At 55.5% G+C, this 22691-nt stretch overlaps 3 protein-coding genes across 8 annotated transcripts; 2 read left to right on the top strand and 1 right to left on the bottom strand.

Moving 5' to 3' along the window:
• The first annotated feature begins 295 nt into the window (after window positions 1–295).
• PSMD8 (proteasome 26S subunit, non-ATPase 8) lies at window positions 296–6584 on the top strand. The gene is made up of 7 exons (XM_036876434.2): window positions 296–690; window positions 1704–1776; window positions 1893–1995; window positions 3143–3308; window positions 4314–4414; window positions 5505–5616; window positions 6355–6584. Exons 1-7 carry the CDS (start codon window positions 328–330, stop codon window positions 6490–6492), a joined length of 1056 nt encoding a protein of 351 aa, XP_036732329.1. The 5' UTR covers window positions 296–327; the 3' UTR covers window positions 6493–6584.
• A 481-nt stretch (window positions 6585–7065) lies between these two features.
• On the bottom strand, window positions 7066–11653 carry GGN (gametogenetin). 2 transcript variants are annotated; one of them, XM_036876346.2, is made up of 3 exons: window positions 11094–11653; window positions 8474–10306; window positions 7066–7618 (listed from the first exon to the last, which is right to left on the bottom strand). In XM_036876346.2, the coding sequence occupies exons 2-3, from the start codon at window positions 10285–10287 to the stop codon at window positions 7501–7503; spliced, it is 1932 nt and encodes a 643-aa protein (XP_036732241.1). In that variant the 5' UTR covers window positions 10288–10306; window positions 11094–11653; the 3' UTR covers window positions 7066–7500. The 2 variants fall into 2 exon arrangements, with proteins under 2 accessions (XP_036732241.1, XP_057349009.1); XM_057493026.1 differs by having other exon boundaries at window positions 11310–11387.
• Window positions 11654–11795: 142 nt separating this feature from the next.
• On the top strand, window positions 11796–21946 carry SPRED3 (sprouty related EVH1 domain containing 3). Of its 5 annotated transcripts, none has more exons than XM_036876377.2 (6): window positions 11801–12163; window positions 14210–14297; window positions 15549–15717; window positions 15812–15888; window positions 17923–18069; window positions 18500–21946. In XM_036876377.2, the coding sequence occupies exons 2-6, from the start codon at window positions 14214–14216 to the stop codon at window positions 19163–19165; spliced, it is 1143 nt and encodes a 380-aa protein (XP_036732272.1). In that variant the 5' UTR covers window positions 11801–12163; window positions 14210–14213; the 3' UTR covers window positions 19166–21946. The 5 variants fall into 5 exon arrangements, with proteins under 5 accessions (XP_057349013.1, XP_036732272.1, XP_036732262.1 ...); XM_036876367.2 differs by having other exon boundaries at window positions 14210–14390; XM_057493029.1 differs by having other exon boundaries at window positions 11801–12167.
• The last annotated feature ends 745 nt before the right edge of the window (window positions 21947–22691 follow it).

Genomic DNA, 22691 nt, shown 5'->3' with positions numbered 1-22691 from the left:
GTGGAAGGATCGCTGAGAGACTAGAGACTCAGCTGTTCGTCTCTGGCCAGGTTACCTAGCCTCTCAAAGCCTGTCTACAACATGGAAGAATAACACACTTGTCCAAATGGCTGCACCACCTCCACCTCTTGGCTTATAGAAGCTGCTGTGCAAGACAGAATCTCCAAGACAGAAACGTACCGTCCCGAACGCCCAGATTGAAGCCGGGGCAGCCATATTGATTATGGGAGGTGGGGAGGCGTTGCGACTGTTACCACGTTCATTTGGGGCAGGAAGCGACTTCCGGTCACCATCTTGCGCGACAGCAGAGGCGGAGCTCCCACCGACATGTTCATTAAGGGCCGGCCTCCGCGGGCACCTCCCAGAGGGAGACTGAGCTCTAACCGCGGCAGGCGGAGGCAGGCAGGCGCAGCCCCGCCCCCGGCCCTGGGCTCCACCTCCAGGGCCCACTTCCGCCGGGCGTGCGCCTGTAGGCGCCGCTGCCGTCAGTCGGGCAGGCGGTCTGCGGCGTCACGGAAGATGGCGGCCGCGGCGGTGAACGGGGCGGCGGGTGCCTCGGGCTCGGGGCCTGCAGCGCCCTCGGGCGCAGTCCTGCAAGCCGCGGCCGGCATGTACGAGCAACTCAAGGGCGAGTGGAACCGTAAAAGTCCCAATCTTAGCAAGTGCGGGGAAGAGCTGGGCCGTCTCAAGGTAGGGGTGGGCGGGGAGCTCCGCGACGGGTCGGGAACGAGCCGAGACCGCCTTGCCACGGGACCGGGCGGGCTGGGGATCCAGTAGGTTGACGGATTCGGAACAGTCCAAGTGCGGGCTTTAGAGGGGTGAAGAAGCGAGAGGGGCCTGGAATGGACCAAATGCAGCCTCACAGGGTGGGAGGGTGATGATGGAAGCGTGGTTCTGGCACAACCGCGTTAAGAGGTTAAAATTTTGGTGCTTGGAGGCCTAGTTGGTTGGAGTGGCAAGGTGGGGGTGTCGGAGTTTTTCTGATGGGTTCTACACGAGACCCAGTGGGGAAGGAGGACTGATAGGGTGATGAAAGACAGGCCGAGAGGATGGGGTGTGTAGTTGAAGACCACACCAAGTTAGGGTTTGAGAGATCTGGCGCTTAGGGATGCACCTATGAGGAGAGGAGAGCCAGCCAAGTTGTGAGGGTAGGACTGAACCTAGAAAAAAAAAATTCTTGTAGTACAGGAGCAGAATGGGACTCAGGGAGCTTCAGATCACGTGTTTGAAACAGCACAAATACTGTGGGCTAGACCGGGTTGGGAGGAGGCTGTCAGATAAGCAATGATGTGTGGGCTGGACTATGCGGGCTGGTTGGCTCCTCTCCCTCCCTGGTGTAGATCGGGGTGGTGGTGGGGGTAGCTGGGCCCAGCTCAGTGGAATGTAGGGAAGGTCTGCCGAGAACGGAAGGTGCCGTGTTGCCCCACTCCCTCGATTCCGTGGGGTCAGGCTTGGAGTGTGTCTCCTGTTTGCCTAATGAGGCTGTTAATTGTACGGTATGAGGTAAACTTAATGAGCGCTCACAGTGTGTCCAGACCCTGTTCTGAGTGCTTTATGAATCCTCATAACAACCTTATGAGTCAGGGATGGTGGTTAGCCCGATTTATTGGGTGGGAAAACCAAAATCTAGAAAAGGTAAGTCACCTGGCCTTGAAGTCCCACCTCCTTTCTGTCCTTCCTTCCTTCCCTGCCCTCCTTGTCAGCTGGTTCTGCTGGAGCTCAACTTCCTGCCAACCACAGGGACCAAGCTGACCAAGCAGCAGCTCATTCTGGCCCGTGAGTCCCACTGGGGCTGGGGGGTCAGGGTGGGCTGGAGTTGTGGCAAGAATGGCAGCAGTGGCGGTCAGGGAGGGACTCAGTCACCTCCTGAGAGTCAGCCCTGTCACCCACAGGTGACATACTGGAGATTGGGGCCCAGTGGAGCATCCTACGCAAGGACATCCCCTCCTTTGAACGCTACATGGCCCAGCTCAAATGCTACTACTTCGATTACAAGTGAGGATGGGCCCTGTGCCTGATTTGGGGAGGGGGTTGTTATGTGATTTTATTCCTGATGCTGTAGCCACTCAGGTCATCCTCCTTCACCTGGGAGCCCTGCCTTTGCCTGGCTCTGTCCACAGAGGCTGCAGTGTCAGAGGGTTGCCCCAGAGGGCCTGAGACTGGGATTGTACCGTCCAGTCTCTTTTGGCCTCTAATTTTGCCTTCCCCTCTACATTCCACACTGTATTTCCACTCCCCAGTGTAGCCACCATCTCCTTTCATCTGCCCTGGCCCCAGCCTTGCCCCCTTGCATTCCAGAGTGGCAGCTAGTCAGATCTTTTGTGATGCTAAAATTTGACTGCTTTGATCCCCAGCTTGGAACCTGTCATGGCTCTCCATGGCCCTCCAGGCTTCAGTGGCTTCAGTGGGCTGTGTCAGACCTGACCCCTCTGCCTGTGCTCCCCCCACCCTGGCCCTGTGGCTCCCACTGGACATGAGCCTCCGAAAGGCAGAGGGGTCATGGCCACTGGTGTACCCCCATACTGCCTCACACGTGGCTAGCACCAGAGCAGAGATCACTGGATATGTGTCGAATAGAAAATTGGATGGTTTTATAACTCAGTGGTGCTTGCATGGGTTAATGATTAAGAATTTGACATCAGAAGTCAGGCGAACCTGAGTTTGAAGCTGATTTTACCACTTCTTTGTTATGTGGTTTTGGGCAAATGACTTCATCTCTCTAAGCTTCAGTTTCCTCCTTAAAGTAAGGGTGATGCTTCTTAGTATAATCATAACTAATCGCTTGCCCAGTATTTATTTGGGTCCGGTACTGTTCTAATCACTTTACCTGGGTTTAATCATTGACTTCACTTAACCCTTATTCATTTAGCACACCTCTGTGAAGTGAATACTGTGGTGTACCCATTTTACAATTGGGGGAACTGACTCTGAGTCACTTTATTGAAGTGAGGTCATTTGCTTGGGCTCATATGACCTGTGACTTCTTTGTGCCTCTCTGGCTTCACTTTAATCTGAAAACCCAGGACCCAGTACCTCTCCAAGGACACAGCATTGGGCAGTCATCAGGATCCCCGGTGCCTGGAGTGAGAGGCTTGGTAGGTATCTAAGCCCTCCTAACCTTGGTTCACCCACCCTGCTACAGGGAGCAGCTCCCAGAATCAGCGTATATGCACCAGCTCTTGGGCCTCAACCTCCTCTTCCTGCTGTCCCAGAACCGGGTGGCTGAGTTCCATACCGAGTTGGAGCGGCTGCCTGCCAAGGATATCCAGACCAACGTATACATCAAGCATCCTGTGTCGCTTGAGCAAGTGAGGCTGGGGAAGGGGAAGGGGAAGGGACGGGCCTGGCTAAAAGGGGATGGTATAGAGACAGACAATAGGGAGGATTTCTGGGAGGAGTGGGCAGGGTTCGCCCATATTTCAGCCTGGGACTCACTTGCTCATTCGTCCAAGAAATATTGAGCCCCAGCTGTATGCCAGGCATTGTGATTGATTTTCAGACTGTATAGTGACCAAAACAGATTAAAATATCCGATCCTGTGGGTGTGATACTCAGGTGAGGAAGCAAACAATGACAAGATTAAGTAGTCTCTACAGTCTGTTAGATGTTAAGTGCTTGGGAGAAGAAGAAAGCAGGAAGGAGTGTGGAGAGTCGTAGGCAGGGATGAATTTTTTTCATAAGGATGGTCAAGGAAGGTCTTGCTGAAAAGGTGAAACTTGAGAAAGACTTGAAAGGGGTGCAGAACCCAGCCGTGGGGACACACCCAGGGGAAAAGTGATCCAGGTAGAGGGAACAGCCAGTCCAAGGGTACCAAGGCAGGAACATGCCTGGTGTGGCTGAGGGACAGCAGAGAGTTTGAAAACAACGTAAGCAGGGTCAGGGAAAAGCCTTAGTACCTAAGTATTAAGGAGGCAGCTCTAGAGATGAGGTCTCAAAGGACCTAATCCTAATCCCTTCCCCCATTTCAGGACTTTGCTGTGGGGAGAGGATGGGAAGAGGACAGTTAGGGTAGGCAGCACAGCTTGGGCAAAGGTGGGGAGGAATGAGTGTTGGTGTAGACCCAGCTCTCCATCTTCTGGTGATTGGAGAATAGTTGAGATAATTAGATACCCGCCCAAGGCAGCCTGGAGAGACAGAGAAAAGCAGGAAGGCTTCTTGGAAGAAGAGGTGCCCAGTCTGCATGGGAAATGGGTGACGAAAAGGGTTTTCTAGCAGAGTAGGAATTATGGAGGCACTGGGACAATGGTGAGGCCTCAGCAGGTAAGCCCTTGCTGCCTCTCCTCACTTCCTGTTCCCCATCCTGGCCCCTGCAGTACCTGATGGAGGGCAGCTACAACAAGGTGTTCCTGGCAAAAGGCAACATCCCTGCCGAGAGCTATACTTTCTTCATTGACATCCTGCTCGACACTATCAGGTGTGTGGGGGCACCTGCGCCCTGTAGGGTTCGGAAAGAGCTGGTCTCTGAAGTCAGAACAGCCCTGGGTTGTATCCCATTCTGACCACTTGTGACCTGGGAAGGCTGAGCATCTCAGTTCTCCTTTCCTTTGTGTTGGAGCTGGTCATGAGATTGGGAAACAACCCTCATCCCACTCTGGGCCGTTCACATGTGCCCAGATCTGTCTGAGCCAGAGCATGGGTTTGGCACGCAGACAGTGCTCAGCAGACAAGAACCTCTTAGAAGTGCTTCAGCCCGGGAGTCACATGACCTCACCTAAGCTGTGGAACTCTCAGTTTCCTCTTCTTTAGACAAGGACATCAGGTCCCACTAGTCCTTTGGGTTGCTCTGTGCACAAGTGACATCACATAGGAAGGTGGACATGACAGTTACAAGTCCTTTGAGGGGTAAAAGGGTGTCCAGGTGCTGGCAGAGCTGGTTTACTCAGGAAAAGCACCAGATTGAAATGGGTTTTTATTCCTTGGGTGGCAAAGCCAAGCCCAGAGACATGGTGGGCATGAGGAGTGGTAGTTTAGCTGGTTTAAGGTATTTTACATTTTAAATTAGAAAATATTTCAGCTCTCCAGAACGAACAAGGAATGATACAATGGGCATCCACAACCTACCACTTGGCCTAAGAGATCAATAGATGCACCTCTTCGTGTCTCCATTTCTTCCCCAGAGCTGATCCCTTCTCCCATTTCAGTGACTCAGTGCCTTGTTTTTCTAGTTCTTTGTTGATCATGGTATTTCTTGACACAGGTACAAGGAACCCCCTTGGCATCAGATCTAGAAATGGGGTATAGCACCCTTGTGTGGGGTGGGTTATGTGAGGAGATCCCCTCAGGTGAATCCCAGGCTGGGGATGGGATTCAGAGTTGGGGCTGGGGAGTCCAAGATGTGGACCTTACAGTGGCCTAGATTTTGCAACTCTGGTCAAGCTGCTGTCCCTCTGAGCCTTGATGGGTTAAACCTGTACCAGCTGTCAGAGCTCACACTGGTCAGGCTTGGGAGAATGGGGTCTGGAAAACTGTCTGTGCTCATTAATAGGAGCTTCTTCTTCCTCCAGGGATGAGATTGCTGGGTGCATCGAGAAGGCTTATGAGAAAATCCTCTTCACTGAGGCAACCCGGATCCTCTTCTTCAACACACCCAAAAAGATGACAGACTATGCTAAGAAGGTGGCTGGGGTGCAGGGAAGGGGCTGGAATGTAGGCAGGGCCACGGGATGCACTCACTAATAGCAGTGTGGGGTGACCAAGAGGGAGGCTGGAGCAAGACTGCCCCTGTTGAAATCTAGCAGTGTGACCTCAGGCAAGTCACAAAACTTCCCTGAGCTTCAGTTTCCTTACTGTAGAACAGGGCTAGAATTTACCGTGTGGGATACTTTGCGCACAGCACCTGACATCAGGTGGAGGTGAACTCTTGGCCTGTGTTGGCTGTTGTCCTTAGCAGAATTCCTTGGAGGTTGCATCTTTTCCCCCCAGGACGGCTTCATTTGGTCTGGGGTATTTATGTGGGAGCAGTGCCCCTGGAGATGCTAATGCTTGGGTACAGTGACCCTCATGACTGAGGAGGGTCAAGACCAGACTGGAGGAGGTGAAATTGAACTTGAGTTATGATGACAGCTGATTAGTGATTGCTTACTCTGGGCCAAATGCTATTCTCAGTGCTTTAGAGGTGTTGATTCACTGAATCCTCACAGCAAACGCAGAGAGGTGTGTGATTAGGGTCTCTGTCTCAAAGATGGAGGAACTGAGGCTCAGAGAGGTGAATTTACTTGCCTCGAGTTGTGAAGGTGGAGTGGGGTTAGTGAGGAAAGTGAGCCTGGGCCCACATGGGTAAGTGCTGGCTCTTTTGGGTGGGGAGGGAGCCTGCGTGACCACCCCACCCATGTCTCCTCCCTTCCCTTCTTGCAGCGAGGGTGGGTCCTGGGCCTCAACAACTACTACAGCTTTGCCAGCCAGCAACAGAAGCCAGAAGATACCACCATCCCCTCCACAGAGTTGGCCAAACAGGTCATCGAGTATGCGAGGCAGCTGGAGATGATCGTCTGAGCCTGCCAGGCACTGGGGTGGGGAGGGCTTGTATTATTTATAGCAGTTGAGGTGCAGGGTTTCCTCCAATAAACGTGGATTGATAGTCACTCTCCAAGGCCCTTGTCTCCCCAGATGGAATGGGGGGAGACAAATTCTTATGTTTGAAGAACTTGGAAGTGTGGGGCTCTGTCTGGGTCAGCCTCTGTCCTGTGCCTTTTGCTCAAGGTCTCAAACACAGATACCCACCATAGGGGCCCAGTGTCACTATGTGACACTATGTGACGCTATGAGAGCACAGGCCCCAGGGAGAGAGGGGCTGTTGAAGCCGCTGTGGACACACAGGAAGGCCAAGCCAAGGCACCAGAGTTCTTCAGCAAAGAGGGTGAAGTGTCACAATTTTTTAAATGTTTGCAATGAATTAAACCAGTTTTTTTAAATGACACATGAAATGGAACCCGTCTGTGGGCTACCAGTTTGAGGCTTCCGTGGAGTGAAAGGTGGGGGCCCTGGCATGGACTTGCCCTGATTCCCACCTTCCTGAGCCAGTGCTGTGACTTAGGACCTCCTGCACTATTCCCCTGCCATGTTTCCTGCCTTGAGGTTCTTGAGAAGGTATTTATAAAGAGTTCAGATCTGGGTGAGCCATTTGTGAGATGTGGGGTTTTCAACATCCTCCAGAATCAGTTTCCTCAATTGTAAAATTGGAATGAATACTCCTTTCCAAAGTGATCTGGGCTGAACTCCTGAGCTTGGCACCAGATGTGCTCAGAAAACAGCGTTGATGATGGATTAAGGGGAACAAGATGATCTCACCCCTGGGCCTGTCAATTTGGATGTTGGATGAATGGAACCTCTGCAATGGGTCCAGCCTCCTTAACTGCAGGATGATGCGCCTTCTTAGAAACCTCTGCACTGCCTCACCCCACCCTTTCAACCCTTATCAGGTGATTGACGGGCAGCTAGGCATCTGGCTGCTTATTTTATTGTCAAGGAGGGGGAAGATGGAGGACATGGTACAGACTGCGCTCAGTTGGAATGGGTATCCTGCAAGTCGTAGTGCTCCAGCCCTGCTACCAGGGAACCCGCAAGCTTGATGGTGGCGACCCAGGGCGGCTCACTCAGGTGGTTGGTGGGTATGCTCAGCCTAAGGGGAGGGTAGAATCAGCAGGGCCTGGCTGTGCGGCCAGACCCCTATCCCTTCTAGGCTTCACTTTCCCCCTGGTGTGAGGAACCATGTGTGCACATCCCTGCGGCCTCTAGGGTAGGGCAGCACTGAAACAGTAAGAAAGGGAACTGAGGGTTGGTGATATTCTTTTCCCTATCCTGCCCCACCCCTACCCCCTGTCAAGCCCCAAGAGGTTCAAGGCAGAGGGTCATCCAGTGATTGAGGGTCCTCAGGAGCCAGGGTCAGAGAGACCCTAGTGACCAGATACTGTGGGGGTGGGGTGACTGAAGGATGCACTTGTTCCTGAGGACTCAGCAGTAGCCTCTGACGCAGAGAGTGATCCCAGCGGCAGAAGTTGCTAAAGGCTTCAAGGGTCAGGAGTCTAGGGCTGGGCCAGGTGCTTCCTTTAGAGTCCTGCATTTATGCCCATTTGGTTCCAGCAGACAGTCATCTCCTTTCCTGCCATACCTGAAAAGCTTGGGACATGGTCCCTTTGGGTGCCATCAGGGACAGGGTCAAGGCCATGAATAGGATCAGGCCAGCTGGCACCAACTTAATTCCCTGATGGCTCCAGAGAGTAACAAGAGGGCTAAGGGTAGGCTTAGAGGTCTGGATACCAAGAGGTTGGGCCAAGGTGTCCCATCTCCTGTCAGGAGTCAGTGTGGTGCCAAGGTTCCCCTTGGTTCTCAAGGATTGGAGCTCAGCTGAGTTGGAGATGCAGCCGAAGGGAGAGTCAAGGACGCGAAAGGGCTGAATGGGACTCTATCCAGGAAGTTGGGTTTAGGACTTGGAAGGGTACGCCCTCCCCTCCCTACTCTCCCGACCTCCTCTCACCAGGCAGACACGTTGCATGGCAGGCGGCGACGGCGTGGCTGGTGGCGGCAGTAACACTTGCAGGGGCAAGAGTTAAGCATCTGAAAGGGCGGCCAGTGGCGCGTGGTACGGATGTTAGCCGTCGCGGCCAGAGGAGCCCCGCCGCCGCCACCCTCTCTGCTTCCTCTGTCAGTGACAGTAGATGCAGTCCGTTCTCGAGGACCATCTCCAGGTGCACCATCCTCACGGGTCTTGCCCCGGGCGGCTCGGGGACCCTTGTTTCTGCGAGTACGGGCCTTGATGGGCGTTAGAGCGGGCTTCGCTAAGGTGGGAGCTGAGGCCGGGGCCGGGGTTAAAGCTGGGGCGAGGGCGAGGGTGAGGGCGGGGATCTGGTCGACCGCAAGGGGCAGAGCGGGAAATGGAGCAGGAGCGGGGGCCGACTCCAAGTGGCCCGGGACTGGGGTGGCCGGGAGCACTACCGGCAGCGGCGTGAGCTGGAACACCGGCGGCTGCGATGTGGGCGGCGACGGCGGCGCTAACTCCTGCGGGCCTGGGGGCCTGGGGCTCACAGGCTTGCCACTGGTGGGCGCCGGGAAGATGAACTTAGGCGGCGCCAGCAGGGCGGGTGCAGGGTTCCTGGGCCGGGGATAAAGTTGCATCTGCCCTGGCGTAGGCAGCGGGGTGCCCCAGGGCCGTGAGAGCGCGGCAGCGCGCCGCCGGGGAGCCCTGAGGCCTCCGCCTGCTCCTTTGAAGCGGAAGTGGCCTTCGGGGCCATGCGGAGGGCTCACCCAGTCAAATTTGGGCTTGGAGCCTGGGAAGATGGTGTAGGGTGGTGGTGGAAAGGTCTGGGCATGAGATGCAGGTGCCGAGGGTGGTCCAGAACCCCCCTCGCCGTCTCCGTTCCTGCCCTTTGCTTCCCTAGCCCCCCGAGGGACCTCTCCCGATGGGCGAGCGGCCCCAGGAGCTAGGGGCCCCTGCTTCAGGACCTCAGCGTAAGAGATGGAGCCCGAGGCGGCGGCGAAGAGTCCACCGCCTCTGCTGCCCCCGAGCGAGGCTTTGGCTGCTAAGGAGCTGGACGACGCTGCCGCAGCGGGTGAAAGGGGCCCTGACTTGAAGGTGACTTTACACAGCAGGCTCTGGCCGGTCTCAGAGGCTGAGGGCCGGGCCATTTCGCCCTCTCCCGCTTGAGGAGGCGGCTCTCGGCGGGCTCCGTCGACCGTCAGGCCGTCGCTGCTCTGCCAGGCCTGGTTTTCTGCAGGGGTTGCGGTGGGTGTGGCCAGAGCAGGAGTGGTTCTGAGGTTCGGGGGCTGCCGGTCAGAAGGTGGCGGTGGCGGCTGCTCCCGCGGCTCCAGGGGCGGCGGAGTTGGGGATGGGGCCCTTGGGGCGCGGTTGAGATCCTCTTCGGTTAGTTGACGGGGTGGTGGCAGCAGCGGGCGGAGGCTCGGAGGGTCGCCTTGTCTTCGGTGGCTCGCCTCCAGCAGACTGCGGATCCGGGGCACCCGAATGCCCGTGGGTTTTCGCCTCTGAGACTGCGCGGGCAGAAGGGGCCCCACGGGGGATGTGGATGGTGTGGAGACTGCAGCCGCAGTCGCCGCCTCTGAAGGGGGTGTCACTGGTGAGGGCAGTTCTAAGGTCAGGGGCGAGGGTGAGGCCTGGGGCTCAGCGGAGCTGCCAGGGAACCAGACGCCCAGCCCGCGAGCCAGGCGCATGGCTGGGGAAGAGGGAGTCACCTCGGGCCCCACCGGGGATGTCCGGCGAGTTTCGGAGGAGCGGTCCGAAGCCCACTGTTTTGGGGAGCCCCTGCCCGCGGAGGGCTCCGATTGCACATTCCCCATTTCTGACGGAGGTCTGGGACTGTAGTGAGAAAAACTTCCAGCAGTCAGTCGGCCAGGGCTGTGGGGACCCCACGAGGCTGGCTGTAGTTGGTCCTACCCGTCCACACCAGACCTCCTCCTGTCCTCCAAGATCCACTCAGGCACTAGTTGCTAGCGGCATTCCTGTTCCCTGACTCCATGCTCACTTCTTCCTCCCCATGGACCAAAACAGCTGCTGTTCATGGACACTTAAGCCCAGTCCTCTTAGTGTACTAACTTTTGGTTCCTGTCTCCCTGGCTGGTCCTTCAGATCACATCCTTATACTTTGGACGCGTCCCCCAGCTTCAAGCTCTCCAGGCTCCAAGATACAGGTCTTTCCTGCTTTCCTGTCATTCACTCAGGCCACATAACTCATTATGGTTGGGCTAAGTAGTCTACAAGGCCTACAAGGAGTTCAAGCTTCTCTCCCGGCACTCCAACCCACCTGCAGAGGCCCATGCGCTACCTCCTCTATTTTGTCCTGTCCCCGATTGTCTGGGAATCGGGGCTCATCATCTCCCTAACTCCCGTCTGGCCCCGCCTCCGCCTAACAAATACCAGGCGTTCTTGTCAAGCTAACTCCTCAGTCTTCACCTCTACCCGTAGGATCCCCTTCTCTCTGTCGATCATTTAGGTCCCACCCTCGTCCCAGGGAGTGGCAGATGCTCAGGCCTCACTCCTAAACTCGTAACCCGCGCCTGGTCTACCCGCAGACCTAGGCACTCAGGCCGCACCCCTTCCCCAAGCTCCGTCCTGGCTCCGCCTTTGCTCAGAGGTTCCCGCTCACCGACTCCTCCAGCCGACCCAGGTTCAGACCGCGACCCCCTGGGCCCAGGGCAGAGAGGGGAACGGCCGTAGCAGAAAATAACTGAAAAGAACGGGGGTGAAGCGGGTGAGGGCAAGCGGGCGAGACAGCGAGGGCGGACTCCGAGACCTAGGCCCCGCCCCCGGACTCGAGGCCCTGCTCCTCTGATGGCCGGCTTGAGCCCTGCTCCTTACGAACCTTGATCTCTCTTTGAAATACTCCGAGGTCCTCTTCCCGCCCCCAGGCCTTGTAGTCCTAGGTCTCAACCCTATATAGAACGTTCTCCTTAGCTCCTCCCCTTTACAATGCCCCTCCCCTCCCAGCCAGTTTTCCCCCAAGCCCCGCCCATTGTGAACCTGCTACGTAGCCCCTCCCTTTGGAGCTCTCAAGCGCCCGCCCCTGATGCAAGTTACTTCTAAACTCCGCCTTCTTAGGACCCCGCATCGTCCACTTCCCAAGACCTTCTTCTTTGTCGGGCCCGCCCAGAAGGCCCCTCCACAATGGACCCGCCCCTTCCATGACGTGCGAGCCTGTCCAAGTCTTCGGCGTCCTCACGCTCTCAGCCCTAGGCCCTCCGACCCCGCCCCCTTGACAAAGCTCCCTTCTCGCCCCACCCCATCTCGAACCCCGCCTGCCTCTGAGCCTCTCCCATTTAGAACCCAAGGAGTAGACCCTCTCCTCTTTACAACCCTGAGACCAGGCTATGTCCCGGACCCCATCCCCACATCCTTAGGGACCAAAAGCGCGGAGAGGTGGGAAAGTAGAGGGTCCTCTCTGGATCCTGAGAAAATGGGGGCTGAGGGGCTGTTTCCTCCTGCCAGTGCCGGGCTCTAGGACCCAGCGGGCAAGTACGCCCGCCTCGCGCTTACCCCCTCCCCCCGAACCACCCCCTTCCCCCCACCCATCTTCCAGGTTCCCCCTCCCTCCCCCCTCGCCCCGGCTCCCGGTGCCCGTCTCTAGCGCCGCCGGAGCCTGCGAGGGAGCCGGAGCGAACAGGAGGAGGAGGAGGAGGCCACGTCGCCGCCGCTCGGAGCCCGGCCGGAGCCTCCCAGGCAGGTGCCAAGGGGGGCGAGGGGGCGGGGGCTGACAGACCGCCTGTCCCGCTGAGGGGGCGGTCAGGACCGCACTGCAACCTCCTGCCCAACGGGGCGCCCCCCAGACCCTGGCTGGAAGGACAAGAGAGTGGGGGACCCTAAACTGCGCGGCAGCCATTTGGGGTACCAGTCTCCATTTGGGGGGCCCGGACTTCCTCCTAGGACTCCCCATTCATAAAATTCCGTATTGGACCCCCACCATTGAGGAGCTCTGGGGACCACTCTTTCCGGGAAACAGATGTGTGGGGAGCATGGGGCACCAAGAAATTCTGGCGTCCCATCCCAGCTAGGCCCTGGGGGGACCCCTGCCCTCTTTCTCTGCTTCACCTGTTGTCGGGGGAGGCGGGCGGACAAAGGAAGCAGCGTCACGTGACTGCTCATTCACAAAATCCCATCCCATTGAGAAAAGGGGGCTGGGGGCGCTGCGGCCGCCCCTTACCCTTCCGAAGGGCGGGGAAAACTGGCATGCTGCAGGTGGGGGAAGGGGCTAGAGCTCATTGTCTGGGTCCCTAAGGTTGGGATGCCAGGGTCCCTGCTCTAAGTGGTAATGAGGGGCTGGACGCCGATCTCAATTACTGGGCGGAGGGCTACGTCCCCTGAGCTGGGGGGCGGGGTAAAATGTTCTGAAGGATGCTGGGGCGGGGAGGGGGTGGAGGTGGGATCAAACACCCCCACCCCCGAATCTTCCCCTTTTGCCTTCCTTCAGCTAGGGCCAGAGGGAACAGGCTTGGTTTTTGTGAATGAAATGCTCTCTGAATGTGTCTCGGTCGCCCGTTTCTGGCTTCCTCTGCCTCCATCTCCTTTTCGGCCTCTCTGGCCATTTCTGGTTCTCTCCCTGCTCTCTGCCCATCTCCGTTGCTGGGTGACTCAGTGCGCTTTGCATCCGGTCTCATTCATAAATCCGGGAAGGAGTGGGGGGAAGAGAGCCTGGGTTTCTCACCCAGCCAGTGGCCTGGGCGGCAGGGTGTGGAGGCAGTATAGGGGGATCTGGAGCTGAGTTGAAGGGCTCTAAGAAAATACATATGCGCAGGCACCCAGCTGTGAGGGGGAAGGATGGGTGGGGCTGTAGGGCTCTGCTGAGGAAGGAAAAGGAGACAGGGTTGATAGGGGATGAGCAGCAGGGGAAAGGGAAGTGGAAAACCGAGGCTGTGGGGGCTGGGGACGACAAATTTGGGGAAAGGGATGAAGGTGGTTCTAGAGGGAAAAGGTAGATATGGAGAAGAAGGTAGGCAGGGGAGAAAAGAGATGGCATGAGAAGGAAAGACGTCATGTTGGAAGAAAGTGGGCATGAGGGAGAAGATGGGCATGGGGGAGAAGGTGGTATGGGGAGGTGGGCACGGGGGAAGAGGTAGGCATCGGCAAGGAGGTGGGCATGGGGAGAAGATGGGTATTGGGGAGAAGGTGGGCTATGGGGAGGAGGCAGGCAGAGAAGATGGGTGTGGGAGAGAAGGTGCTCATGGCGGAAAGGAAGGCATTGGGGAGAAGGTGGGTATTAGGGAGAAATGGGCACCAGGAAGGAGGTGGGCATGGGGAGAAGGTGGGTATGGAGAGAAGGCACACATGGTGGGGAAAGGAGGGCATGGGGGAGAAGGTGGGCAGAGGGAGGTGAGGAGAAGGTGGGCGTGGGGAGATGATGCGTATGGGGGAAAGGTGCATATGGGGGGAAAGGAGGGCTTGGGGGAGGAGGTGGGTATGGGGAGAAGGTGAGCATGGGGGAAGATGGACATAGGAGAGAAGGTGCCTGTGGGCAAGAAGGTGTGTATGGGGGAGGAGATGCATATGGGGGAGAAGGTGGACATGGGGGAGGAGGTGGACATTGGGAAGACAGTGGGCATGGGGGAGGAGGTGGGCATGGGGGAGAATGTGGTTATGGAAGGGTGGCTGAGGGTGCAGTGGGTCCAGATGTGAGATGAAGAGAGGTAATGAGGGTTGGGGGAACAGGGACTGGGAGAGCAAGATTTCAGCTCTCTGACCGTGTTGTCCCTGTCTCCTCACTCCCTCCAGGTACATGGTTCAGGTCCGAGCTGTGGTGATGGCCCGAGATGACTCCAGTGGGGGCTGGCTGCCTGTGGGGGGCGGGGGCCTCAGCCAGGTGAGCGTATGTCGGGTCCGAGGGGCCAGGCCCGAGGGGGGGGCCCGCCAGGGGCACTACGTCATCCACGGGGAGCGCCTCCGGGACCAGAAAGTGAGCCACCCTGGGGCGTGAGGGTGGGGTGGGGCACGGGAAGTAGGGGAATGGGCTGGGAGAGCAGAGGCGAGTTGAGTCCTGTCCCAGCCCAGAATCAAGTGCAGGTGTGGGATGGAGACTGAAAGTGAATATCTGTCCTTTGGATAAGAGTTGGGAGTTTGGGGAATATTTCGGGTATTAAGCAGGTCCTTGTCCACTGCCATCACCTGCTGGACTGTCACAACAGCCTCCTCACTGGACTCCTTGCCCTACTCCAGCTCCCTCCCCCAACTTCAGTCTGTTCCACAGGGGCCCTGCTAACACCTGACTCAGGTCATATCCCTCCTCTGCTGGGAACCCTCCTGAGGCTCCATCTTGCTCAGAGATACTCACCAGGAGGCCTGCACCACTGGCCCCTGTCTGCCCTAAGTATATGGAGGCATTTGATGGGGGACCATCTGGAAGTGTCCGTAGGGTTTATAATCCTATGTGGGTTCAGCAGGAATATTCTGGGCAATTGGGTATGATTTGGAAGGATAATGCTGAAGTTTCCTCTGGAAATGGAGTAGAGAGATTTGGATTGTTTGAAAAGCCTTGAGGGAAGAACTGCATTTCAGAGCAGGGGTTGGCAGGAACAATGGAGGGGATCTGAGATGGTGTGAAGGGATATAGATGTTGGGCAAGGATAGGCAGGAATACCCAAGGTGTTGACAAGCATCTGAGGGGAATCCTGTGGGGGTTTGATAAGAATTTGGGAGGGGGTAGCATTTTGGGAGATTATTGGGGCATCAGAAGGAGATTAACAGTAATACTTTAAGATGTTTAGTAATGTCTGGGAAGTATTGTTGAGTCAGAAAGAGGGGTATTGGGTTACCAGAAGAGGGTTAACTAACTTTCTGAGATATTCAATAAGATTTGGGATTTCTTTTGGGTTTTATGGGTGGTATTAGGGTAATTCAGGGATCAGTGGATTTGGGGGAGATTTTGGAGTATCAGAGGTGTGCTCAATAAAATTGGGAAGCAGTGTGGGGTGTTGATCAGGGTGATGGGGAACACCTAGGATTGAGCAAGGAGGTTTGTGGGATGCTGGGACATGCAGAGAGGCTCAGGGGTGAGAGGAAGTCACAGCCATGGCTGGAAGTGGGTATCTGACCTGGTCCCCTCCTGCCTCCTCAGACCACGTTGGAGTGTACCCTGAGGCCGGGCTTGGTTTACAACAAGGTGAACCCCATCTTCCATCACTGGAGCCTGGGTGACTGCAAGTTTGGGCTAACATTTCAGAGTCCTGCAGAGGCTGATGAGTTCCAGAAGAGCCTGCTGGCTGCACTGGCCGCACTGGGTCGAGGTGAGTGGTGCCAGTGGGCACTGGGGGCTGGGGTGGAAGGGTGGGAGAAGCTGGGGCCCAGGGAATTCACTCTCTGCCTCTCTCCCTCCCTCAGGCTCGCTTACCCCCTCCTCCTCCTCCACCTCCTCCTCCCCTTCCCAGGACACTGCAGAGACTCCTTGCCCTCTGACGGTGAGTCTCCAGGACACAGCTCTGCTGGGAGGGCCAAGGTTTATATCCATCCTGCAAATATTCATGAGCACCTACTGTGTTCCAGGCACCATGCCACATGCTGGGGATCCATATTTGGGCCCAAACTGTTAGTGTCATTCAGTCTCAGTTATTCTAGTTTTTCTGTTCTATCATTCATTCAGGAGTATTTATTGAGCATCTTCAATAAGTAGAGTTTTAGGCACTGGGGATACATCAGTGAACAAAACAAAGTACCTTTCCTCTTGGGGCTTCTACTCTAGTGCAGAAAGGCAGAAAATTAAACCAAGAAAGTAGATAAACTATAAAATGAATGATATTAAAAGTAAATGGATGAACAAGTTAATGACAAGTCCATCCTTCTAGTTACTCAGGGTACAAACCTTGAGTCACCCTTGACTCCTCTCCTGTTTTATGCCCTTCATCTAATCTGTCAGCAAATTGGCTCCATTTTCAAAATGGATCAGAATCTGCCTACAACCTAGTTCTGTCCAACTTCATATCCCAACTGGGCTATCTCACCAGCTTTTCATTGTCAACTGCCCTCCTATCTCTCCTGTCTATTCACCACATATGGCCAGAGGGACCCTTTTGACATCTCAGTCAAATCATGGCCTTCCCCCACTCAGAACCCTCCCAGGGCTCCATCTCACTCAGGGTGAAGGACAAAACCCTTACAGTGGCATAAATTACCCTGGACCATCTGACTCCCTATTATTGTCCCTTTTGCCTGCTATACTCCAGCCACATGGCCTCCCCACTATTACTCCAACCAGCAGGCATTTTCCAGTCTCAGGGCCTTTGCACTGGCTGTTCCTTCTGTCTTGGAACACTTCCCCAAACTTCCAGATGGCTCATTCCTTGATTTCCTTCTCACTGAGACCTTCCCTGAATGACTTGTTTAAAATTGCAATCTCCCAATGCTCTTTATCCTGTTCTAATTTTTTTCTCATCTTCTAAGATAGTTTCCCTATTTTTCTTTCCCAGTAGACAGCTTTCTTATCTATTTGTTTCCTGTCTATCTCCCATGCTAGACTGTCAACACCAGGAGGGCAAGGACTTTTATTGCTTTCTTGCTGTATCTCCAATGCCTAAAACAGTGCCTGGTATACAGTAAGTGTTCAGTAAATATATGTTGAATAAATTTATTGAATGAATAAATGCACATAATGTCCGATGTGATTTGGCACTTGCTGGGAACAGTGGGAGTTGCTGAGAATGCTTGGATGGACCGAACGGGTTCCTTGGACAGGAAAGTGGAAATCATAAGGGTGATGGAGACGCAGGTGGGTCTACAAAACCCACACAGGCAGTTCCCACTTATTGAGCACTTACTCTGGAAAGATGCTGTGCTTCCTGTGCTGCATCTCACATCCTCACAATGGCCTTGGCGAGCCTGCTATGTTGTGGGTGCTCAATGAATGTTTATTGAAGATAGTAAATGGATGAGGTAGTGGTGATCCCCTATTTACAGAAAGGAAATCAAGGGTATGAGAAGTGATGTTTCAACTTGTAATAGACAGAGTTTGGTTTGATTGGGAAGGAACGAATTCCAGCTGCATAAAACTGGCCCAATAAAGGTCCACGCCTTTATTGCTGGGAATGAGGCAGGAAGGTGGCTGATGGGCCAACAGAGATGAGTTTCCGAGAAGGGAGGATGATTTGATGTTCTGTAGGTTGGTGAGCTGAGCAAATAAGAGGTGGTCAATTAATAATAACAATAACCATTTCTAGCTCTTATTGTACTTCAGGTGTATGTTATGCCCTTTATTGTGGGTCCTAAACACATCTTTATGAATAGACACTACTATGATCCCCATTTTACAGAGGAGGAAACTGAGGCTCAAAGGGATAAGCTCACTTGCCAGAGGTCACTCAACCAGTCAGTGGCAGAGCCAGGGTTTGAACCCAAGACAGTCTGGCCTTAAGAGCCCTCGATCGCAATGGGAGGGGGTCTATGTGAGGGCGTCGGCTGTGCTGGGAGGTCCCAGCTCTGAGGGCGCCAATCTCCTCCAGTCCCACATGGACAGCGAGTCCTCCTCCAGTCACAGCCACCAGGAGACACCTCCCACCGCCTCCGCGGCGGCCACCATCATCACCGTGGAGTCAGCTTCTGGCTTCGGGCCGGCCACGCCCCACCAGCGCCGCCGCTCCTCCGCTCAGGTGCAAACTCCCACCCCCAGCGGAAGTCTGGGGCTCCCGGTGAAATGGGGCAGACGCTAGAGTTCCGAGGTGATAGAGAACTGAGGCCCCAGATGGCAAGAAACCACTGTCAGATCCTAAGAGATTGGTGGCCTATATTAATTTGGGGGTCATCGGAGGGTTGGGTGAGGGCTTCCCGTGTCTCCTGTGATTACTCTGTCTGTCTGTCCCTAGATTAACTCTGTCCCTGAGAGAAGAGTGGGCTGGGAGCCTGGAAGTCTGAGTGCCAGACCCAGACACTCAGGATCCCCGGACGGGTTCCCTACGATGAATGTGGCCCGGTGGCTGGGTCTTTGGATTTTGGGGTCTTCTGAGACTGGGACGGATGGTGGTGGGATGCGGAGGTTCACAGACCCCGCTAAAACTGTTCTCCTGTCCCTTCGTCCCGCAGAGCTACCCTCCACTCCTACAGTTCACGGGGATTCCGGAGCCCTCAGAGCCCCTGGCCGGGGCAGGGGCACCGGGATGGGGCGGCCGAGGCTATGAGGATTACCGGCGCGCCGGGCCGCCCGCGCCCCTCGCCCTGTCCACCTGCGTCGTGCGCTTCGCCAAGACCGGCGCGTTGAGAGGTGCAGCCCTGGGTACCCCCGCCGCACTGCCCGCCCCTCTCACTGAGGCTGCGCCCCCAGCACCCCCGGCTCGCCCACCCCCAGGCCCCGGCCTGGCACCTGCGCCGGCCAAGACGTCCCCGGAGGCGGAGGAGGCGGCGCGCTGCATCCACTGCCGCGCGCTCTTCCGCCGCCGCGCTGACGGGCGTGGCGGCCGCTGCGCAGAGGCCCCGGACCCGGGTCGCCTGCTGGTGCGCCGGCTCAGCTGCCTGTGGTGCGCCGAGAGCTTGCTCTACCACTGCCTGTCGGACGCCGAGGGCGACTTCTCGGACCCGTGCGCCTGCGAGCCGGGCCACCCGCGCCCTGCCGCGCGCTGGGCCGCACTGGCCGCGCTCTCCCTGGCAGTACCCTGCCTCTGCTGCTACGCGCCCCTGCGCGCATGCCACTGGGTCGCAGCGCGATGTGGCTGTGCGGGCTGCGGGGGTCGCCACGAGGAAGCAGCGCGGTGAAGACGGTCTGGTGGGTCGAGTAGCCGGACCGAGGACCCAACATTGAGGGTCCAGGACCCGGACTCCTTTTGGACCCCAAACCAAAACCTAGGCACATCTGGAACTTGGAGCTTGAGTTTGGATTGAGAGACCCTAGACCCGGAACCTGGACCCCAAATATAGGACTGAGATCCCAGATGCATCTTCACTGGGATGTCTATCCAAGAGGTCCCAGGCATCCTGAGTTCTGGTGTCCCTGCCCCACCTCTTGATCCCACCCCACCCCAACCTAAACTGGAGAGACCCAGACTCTGCACATCAGGCAGGCCGTAGAGCACACGGACCACCTGAGAGTGGCAGGGCCCTGGACTCCCCCCAACTATCAAATAGCCATCCCATACCTAGTCATGCCTGGCACCATGAACTGTCAGATTACAGCCCCAGAATTAGGAGTTAATACCTGACCCTCCCTCTATTCAATTACTCCCGGATCTTGAGACCACAGGATCCAGAATCACCCAAATGGTCCCTGAATGCTCATCTAAAATCTGGGGTACCCATATTTGAGATGTTCTTTTTGCCCCAGGACCCCTGAGATACCAAACCCTCTTAAGATACCCTGAGTCCTTGGATATGCTCAAACAGATGTTCTCTGACCAAAATGATTTGGGAGACTCATCTCAAAGCCCCCACCCCCATCTCTATTCCAAGATTCAGATGTCAGACTCCAAGATGCTCTGGGAGCCAGGAATCAAAGACTTCTGTAGGTCCACCCACCCCAAACCAGTCTTCCCAGGAGCTTTGGATCTCAAACGTAGGACTCTCTGAGGTGCCTAGTATCCTCAGATGTAGGACTAAAGCCACCAACACCTCAGGGTCCCAGACACTGGTCCCAAGTCCTCTGTCCTCATCCAATCCCCCTTGTACTTGAATTTCAAATCTCAGAAGGTCCTGGAATCTTTGACTTCTTTGTACCCACAGATCCCTAAAGACTGGGGAGCCCAGCTCCAGGAAGATGAGATGTTCATGGCAACCCACACCTCCGACCCCTCAGCCCCAATCCCACGAGTGACTCCAAGGTGCTTTAGGAGCACTGGATCCAAGACCCCAAGGTGCCACTGACCCCCCAAATTCAGAGCTCAAGCCTACACAACATTGGGATTGTCCTTGACCCAGGATCTTGGTCGCTCCATGCCAGGGACATATCTGAGGTACCCCAGGACCTAGCAACTTCAGATCCTAGATTTTTAAAAATTTAAACCTCTCTAGCCTGATATTCCCTGAGATCTGCTGCCCTTGAATCCTGCCATACATAGGCTCCTGAGACCCTTATTTCCCAGACTCTGGAATTCTAATCCCAGGGACTCCAGCCCAAGCCCCCAGCATCCCACAGAACTTCTCTTTTAGGAGAAAAACCCCAGCACTTGGAGTTCTGTTCCTAGATTCCAGGGTCTCCTGAGAGCTCCTCTGTTCCCATCCCTAGGTCCCAAGCATTGCCATAGACAGTTGTGCAGGCCGTGTGCTAAGTGACAGTGCACAGCCAAGGTGGCGAGCAGGGCTGAAGTTCACATCGCATTGTGCTGGCCACACTGTGCCCTTAGAGGAAGGTGTCCATGTGTGGGTGTGTCTGTCTGTCTCTCTCTCACACAATTCCAGGCCTTGCAGACTCAGCCCCAAACCCAGCCTTGAGCATTAGCCCTGGTCCATGCTTTTTAACATTCTGCCTTCTGTTAACCCCTTCTCTCCCATCTTAGAGTTGGGATTGCTTCAGAAAATTTGAAAGCCTCTTTTAGACCTCTTTTCTGGGGTAGGAGGATGCCACTATCTCCTTTTCCTGAGTGGAATGGGACTTCCAGGGTACTTTAGATCTGATGGCCTGAAGGGAGATCAAGGTCTTGGAGCAAGACAATCTCAATATTGTATGGACTTGGGACTCGCATCTGGTCCCCTGTATCTGGAGATGTGCACTTATCTTTCTTCATTGCCCAGACTTTGATGCCTTGTAGGGGGTTCAGGGGATAGGTCAAGGGGATCAAAGGGATAGAGCCTTCTGTCACTTCCTTTAAATTATTAACTATTTACTACATCCGGAACCTGTGATATTCAGCTCTCCCAACCAGACCTGGAATGGGTGAGAGAAAAGGGGGGTGTCCCTCCTATCCCCACTCTGCCCAGCTCTCATCACTGTCAGACCCACCAGAGCTGAGAGCGGAGGGACTGGGGGCTGGGACAGCCTGGGTCCCCATCCCCCTCTCTGTGCCTCAGTCTCCTCCCTTCCCTCGTGGGCGGGAGGAAGCTCCATTCTTAACCTACCTCGTTTTGGGGAGGGGTGGGACAGGGGACCAGAGTGCTGTAAGGTGCTGTGGGATCTGCGGATAAAGTGATGGGGGCTGGGGAAAGGTGTCCCCCAGCCCCCACCTCCCAGCACCACCTCTCCCAGGTCTCCCAGTCCTGCTCCCTGCTGACACCCACCTCTGATCCATGATTACTCTTCATCACCCCCAAAGCAGGGGTGCATGGAGGGCTGACCCTGGGAGCCAGGAAGACCTCAGATCCTGGAGTCCCCAGGCCCAATTTCCCAGCTGCTTGCCCCTCGGATTGGATGCTTGGTCCCAAGACTTGGGGAAGACACTCCAACGTTTATCTTCCCGATTTTGATTTCAAGCCAATCTGTGACTTCAGTATTGTTATCGTCAGTGCAGGCTGAAGTGGTGGTGGAGGAACAGGGGCAAAGACCCAGCCTTGTCATCGGGGGAGGGGCATGAGATATTCGCTCCAAGAAACGCCTGTGACAAAGTCTCAGCCTGTGTTCTTAATTTACATTGATGCGCCCCATCCACTCACCTCCTTGAACCACCAGTTTCCTATCCAGTGTCTTTCTCCTTCACATCCTGTTGTCCCCAAACAGGCCCTCCAACTGAGTTTTATACATTCAGTCACTCAACAAGTATGTTTATTGAACATCTATTATATATGCCAAACCCTTTTCTGGGCACTGGAGATAGAGCAGTGGACAGAACAGAAAAAATCCTTCCCCACAAGGGGTTTATGAAACTTCATTGTGAAGGAGACAATAAATGACATGTTAGAAATGATGTTTTAAAGAGGGGCAAAAAAGTGGAGATGGGGGGTTACAGTCAATTTTAGCTAGGGTGGTCAGGGAGACCTCACAGAGGAGCTGGCATTTGAATAAAGCCCTTGAATTGAATGAAGGAGGTGAGGGAGACCTGTGGATGTCTTTGCGAAGAGCATTTCAGGAAAAGGCCCATGTCAGTGCAAGGCCCTGAGGGAGGAGAGTGCCTGGTAAGCTGGAGGGACATCAAGAGAGCTTGAGTGTCTGGATGAGAGGAAGCAAGGAGGAGGGAATTTAGGAGATGAGGCCAGAGCAGGGACTGAGCAGATCCCTGAGGCCTTGCAAGCCAGTGCATGGAATTTTGTGTTCACCTCAGTGAGATGGAGCTACAGGAAGGCTCCAAGCACAGGAGGAATGTGCCTGACTCAAGTGTTCACAGGTTGCCCCTGGTTGCCTGACACTAGGGTGGGGATG

The sequence above is a fragment of the Manis pentadactyla genome, chromosome 15 (genome assembly GCF_030020395.1).
Source record: "Manis pentadactyla isolate mManPen7 chromosome 15, mManPen7.hap1, whole genome shotgun sequence".
NCBI lineage: Eukaryota > Metazoa > Chordata > Mammalia > Pholidota > Manidae > Manis > Manis pentadactyla.
Note: the sequence above shows the minus strand (reverse complement) of the source record. Positions and strands in the feature narration are given on the sequence as shown.

Bases quoted from the DNA above. Each gene is read 5' to 3' on its own strand.
- PSMD8 (XM_036876434.2), top strand. From the start codon at position 328: ATGTTCATTAAGGGCCGGCCTCCGCGGGCACCTCCCAGAGGGAGACTG. The intron at 691-1,703 runs GTAGGGGTGGGC...CCTCCTTGTCAG, and splicing joins AAGAGCTGGGCCGTCTCAAG to CTGGTTCTGCTGGAGCTCAA. The intron at 1,777-1,892 runs GTGAGTCCCACT...TGTCACCCACAG, and splicing joins GCAGCAGCTCATTCTGGCCC to GTGACATACTGGAGATTGGG.
- GGN (XM_036876346.2), bottom strand. From the start codon at position 10,287: ATGGGGAATGTGCAATCGGAGCCCTCCGCGGGCAGGGGCTCCCCAAAA. The intron at 7,619-8,473 runs GTGAGAGGAGGT...CCCTCCCCTTAG, and splicing joins CCATGCAACGTGTCTGCCTG to GCTGAGCATACCCACCAACC.
- SPRED3 (XM_036876367.2), top strand. From the start codon at position 14,214: ATGGTTCAGGTCCGAGCTGTGGTGATGGCCCGAGATGACTCCAGTGGG. The intron at 15,718-15,811 runs GTGAGTGGTGCC...TCCCTCCCTCAG, and splicing joins ACTGGCCGCACTGGGTCGAG to GCTCGCTTACCCCCTCCTCC. The intron at 18,070-18,499 runs GTGCAAACTCCC...TTCGTCCCGCAG, and splicing joins GCCGCCGCTCCTCCGCTCAG to AGCTACCCTCCACTCCTACA.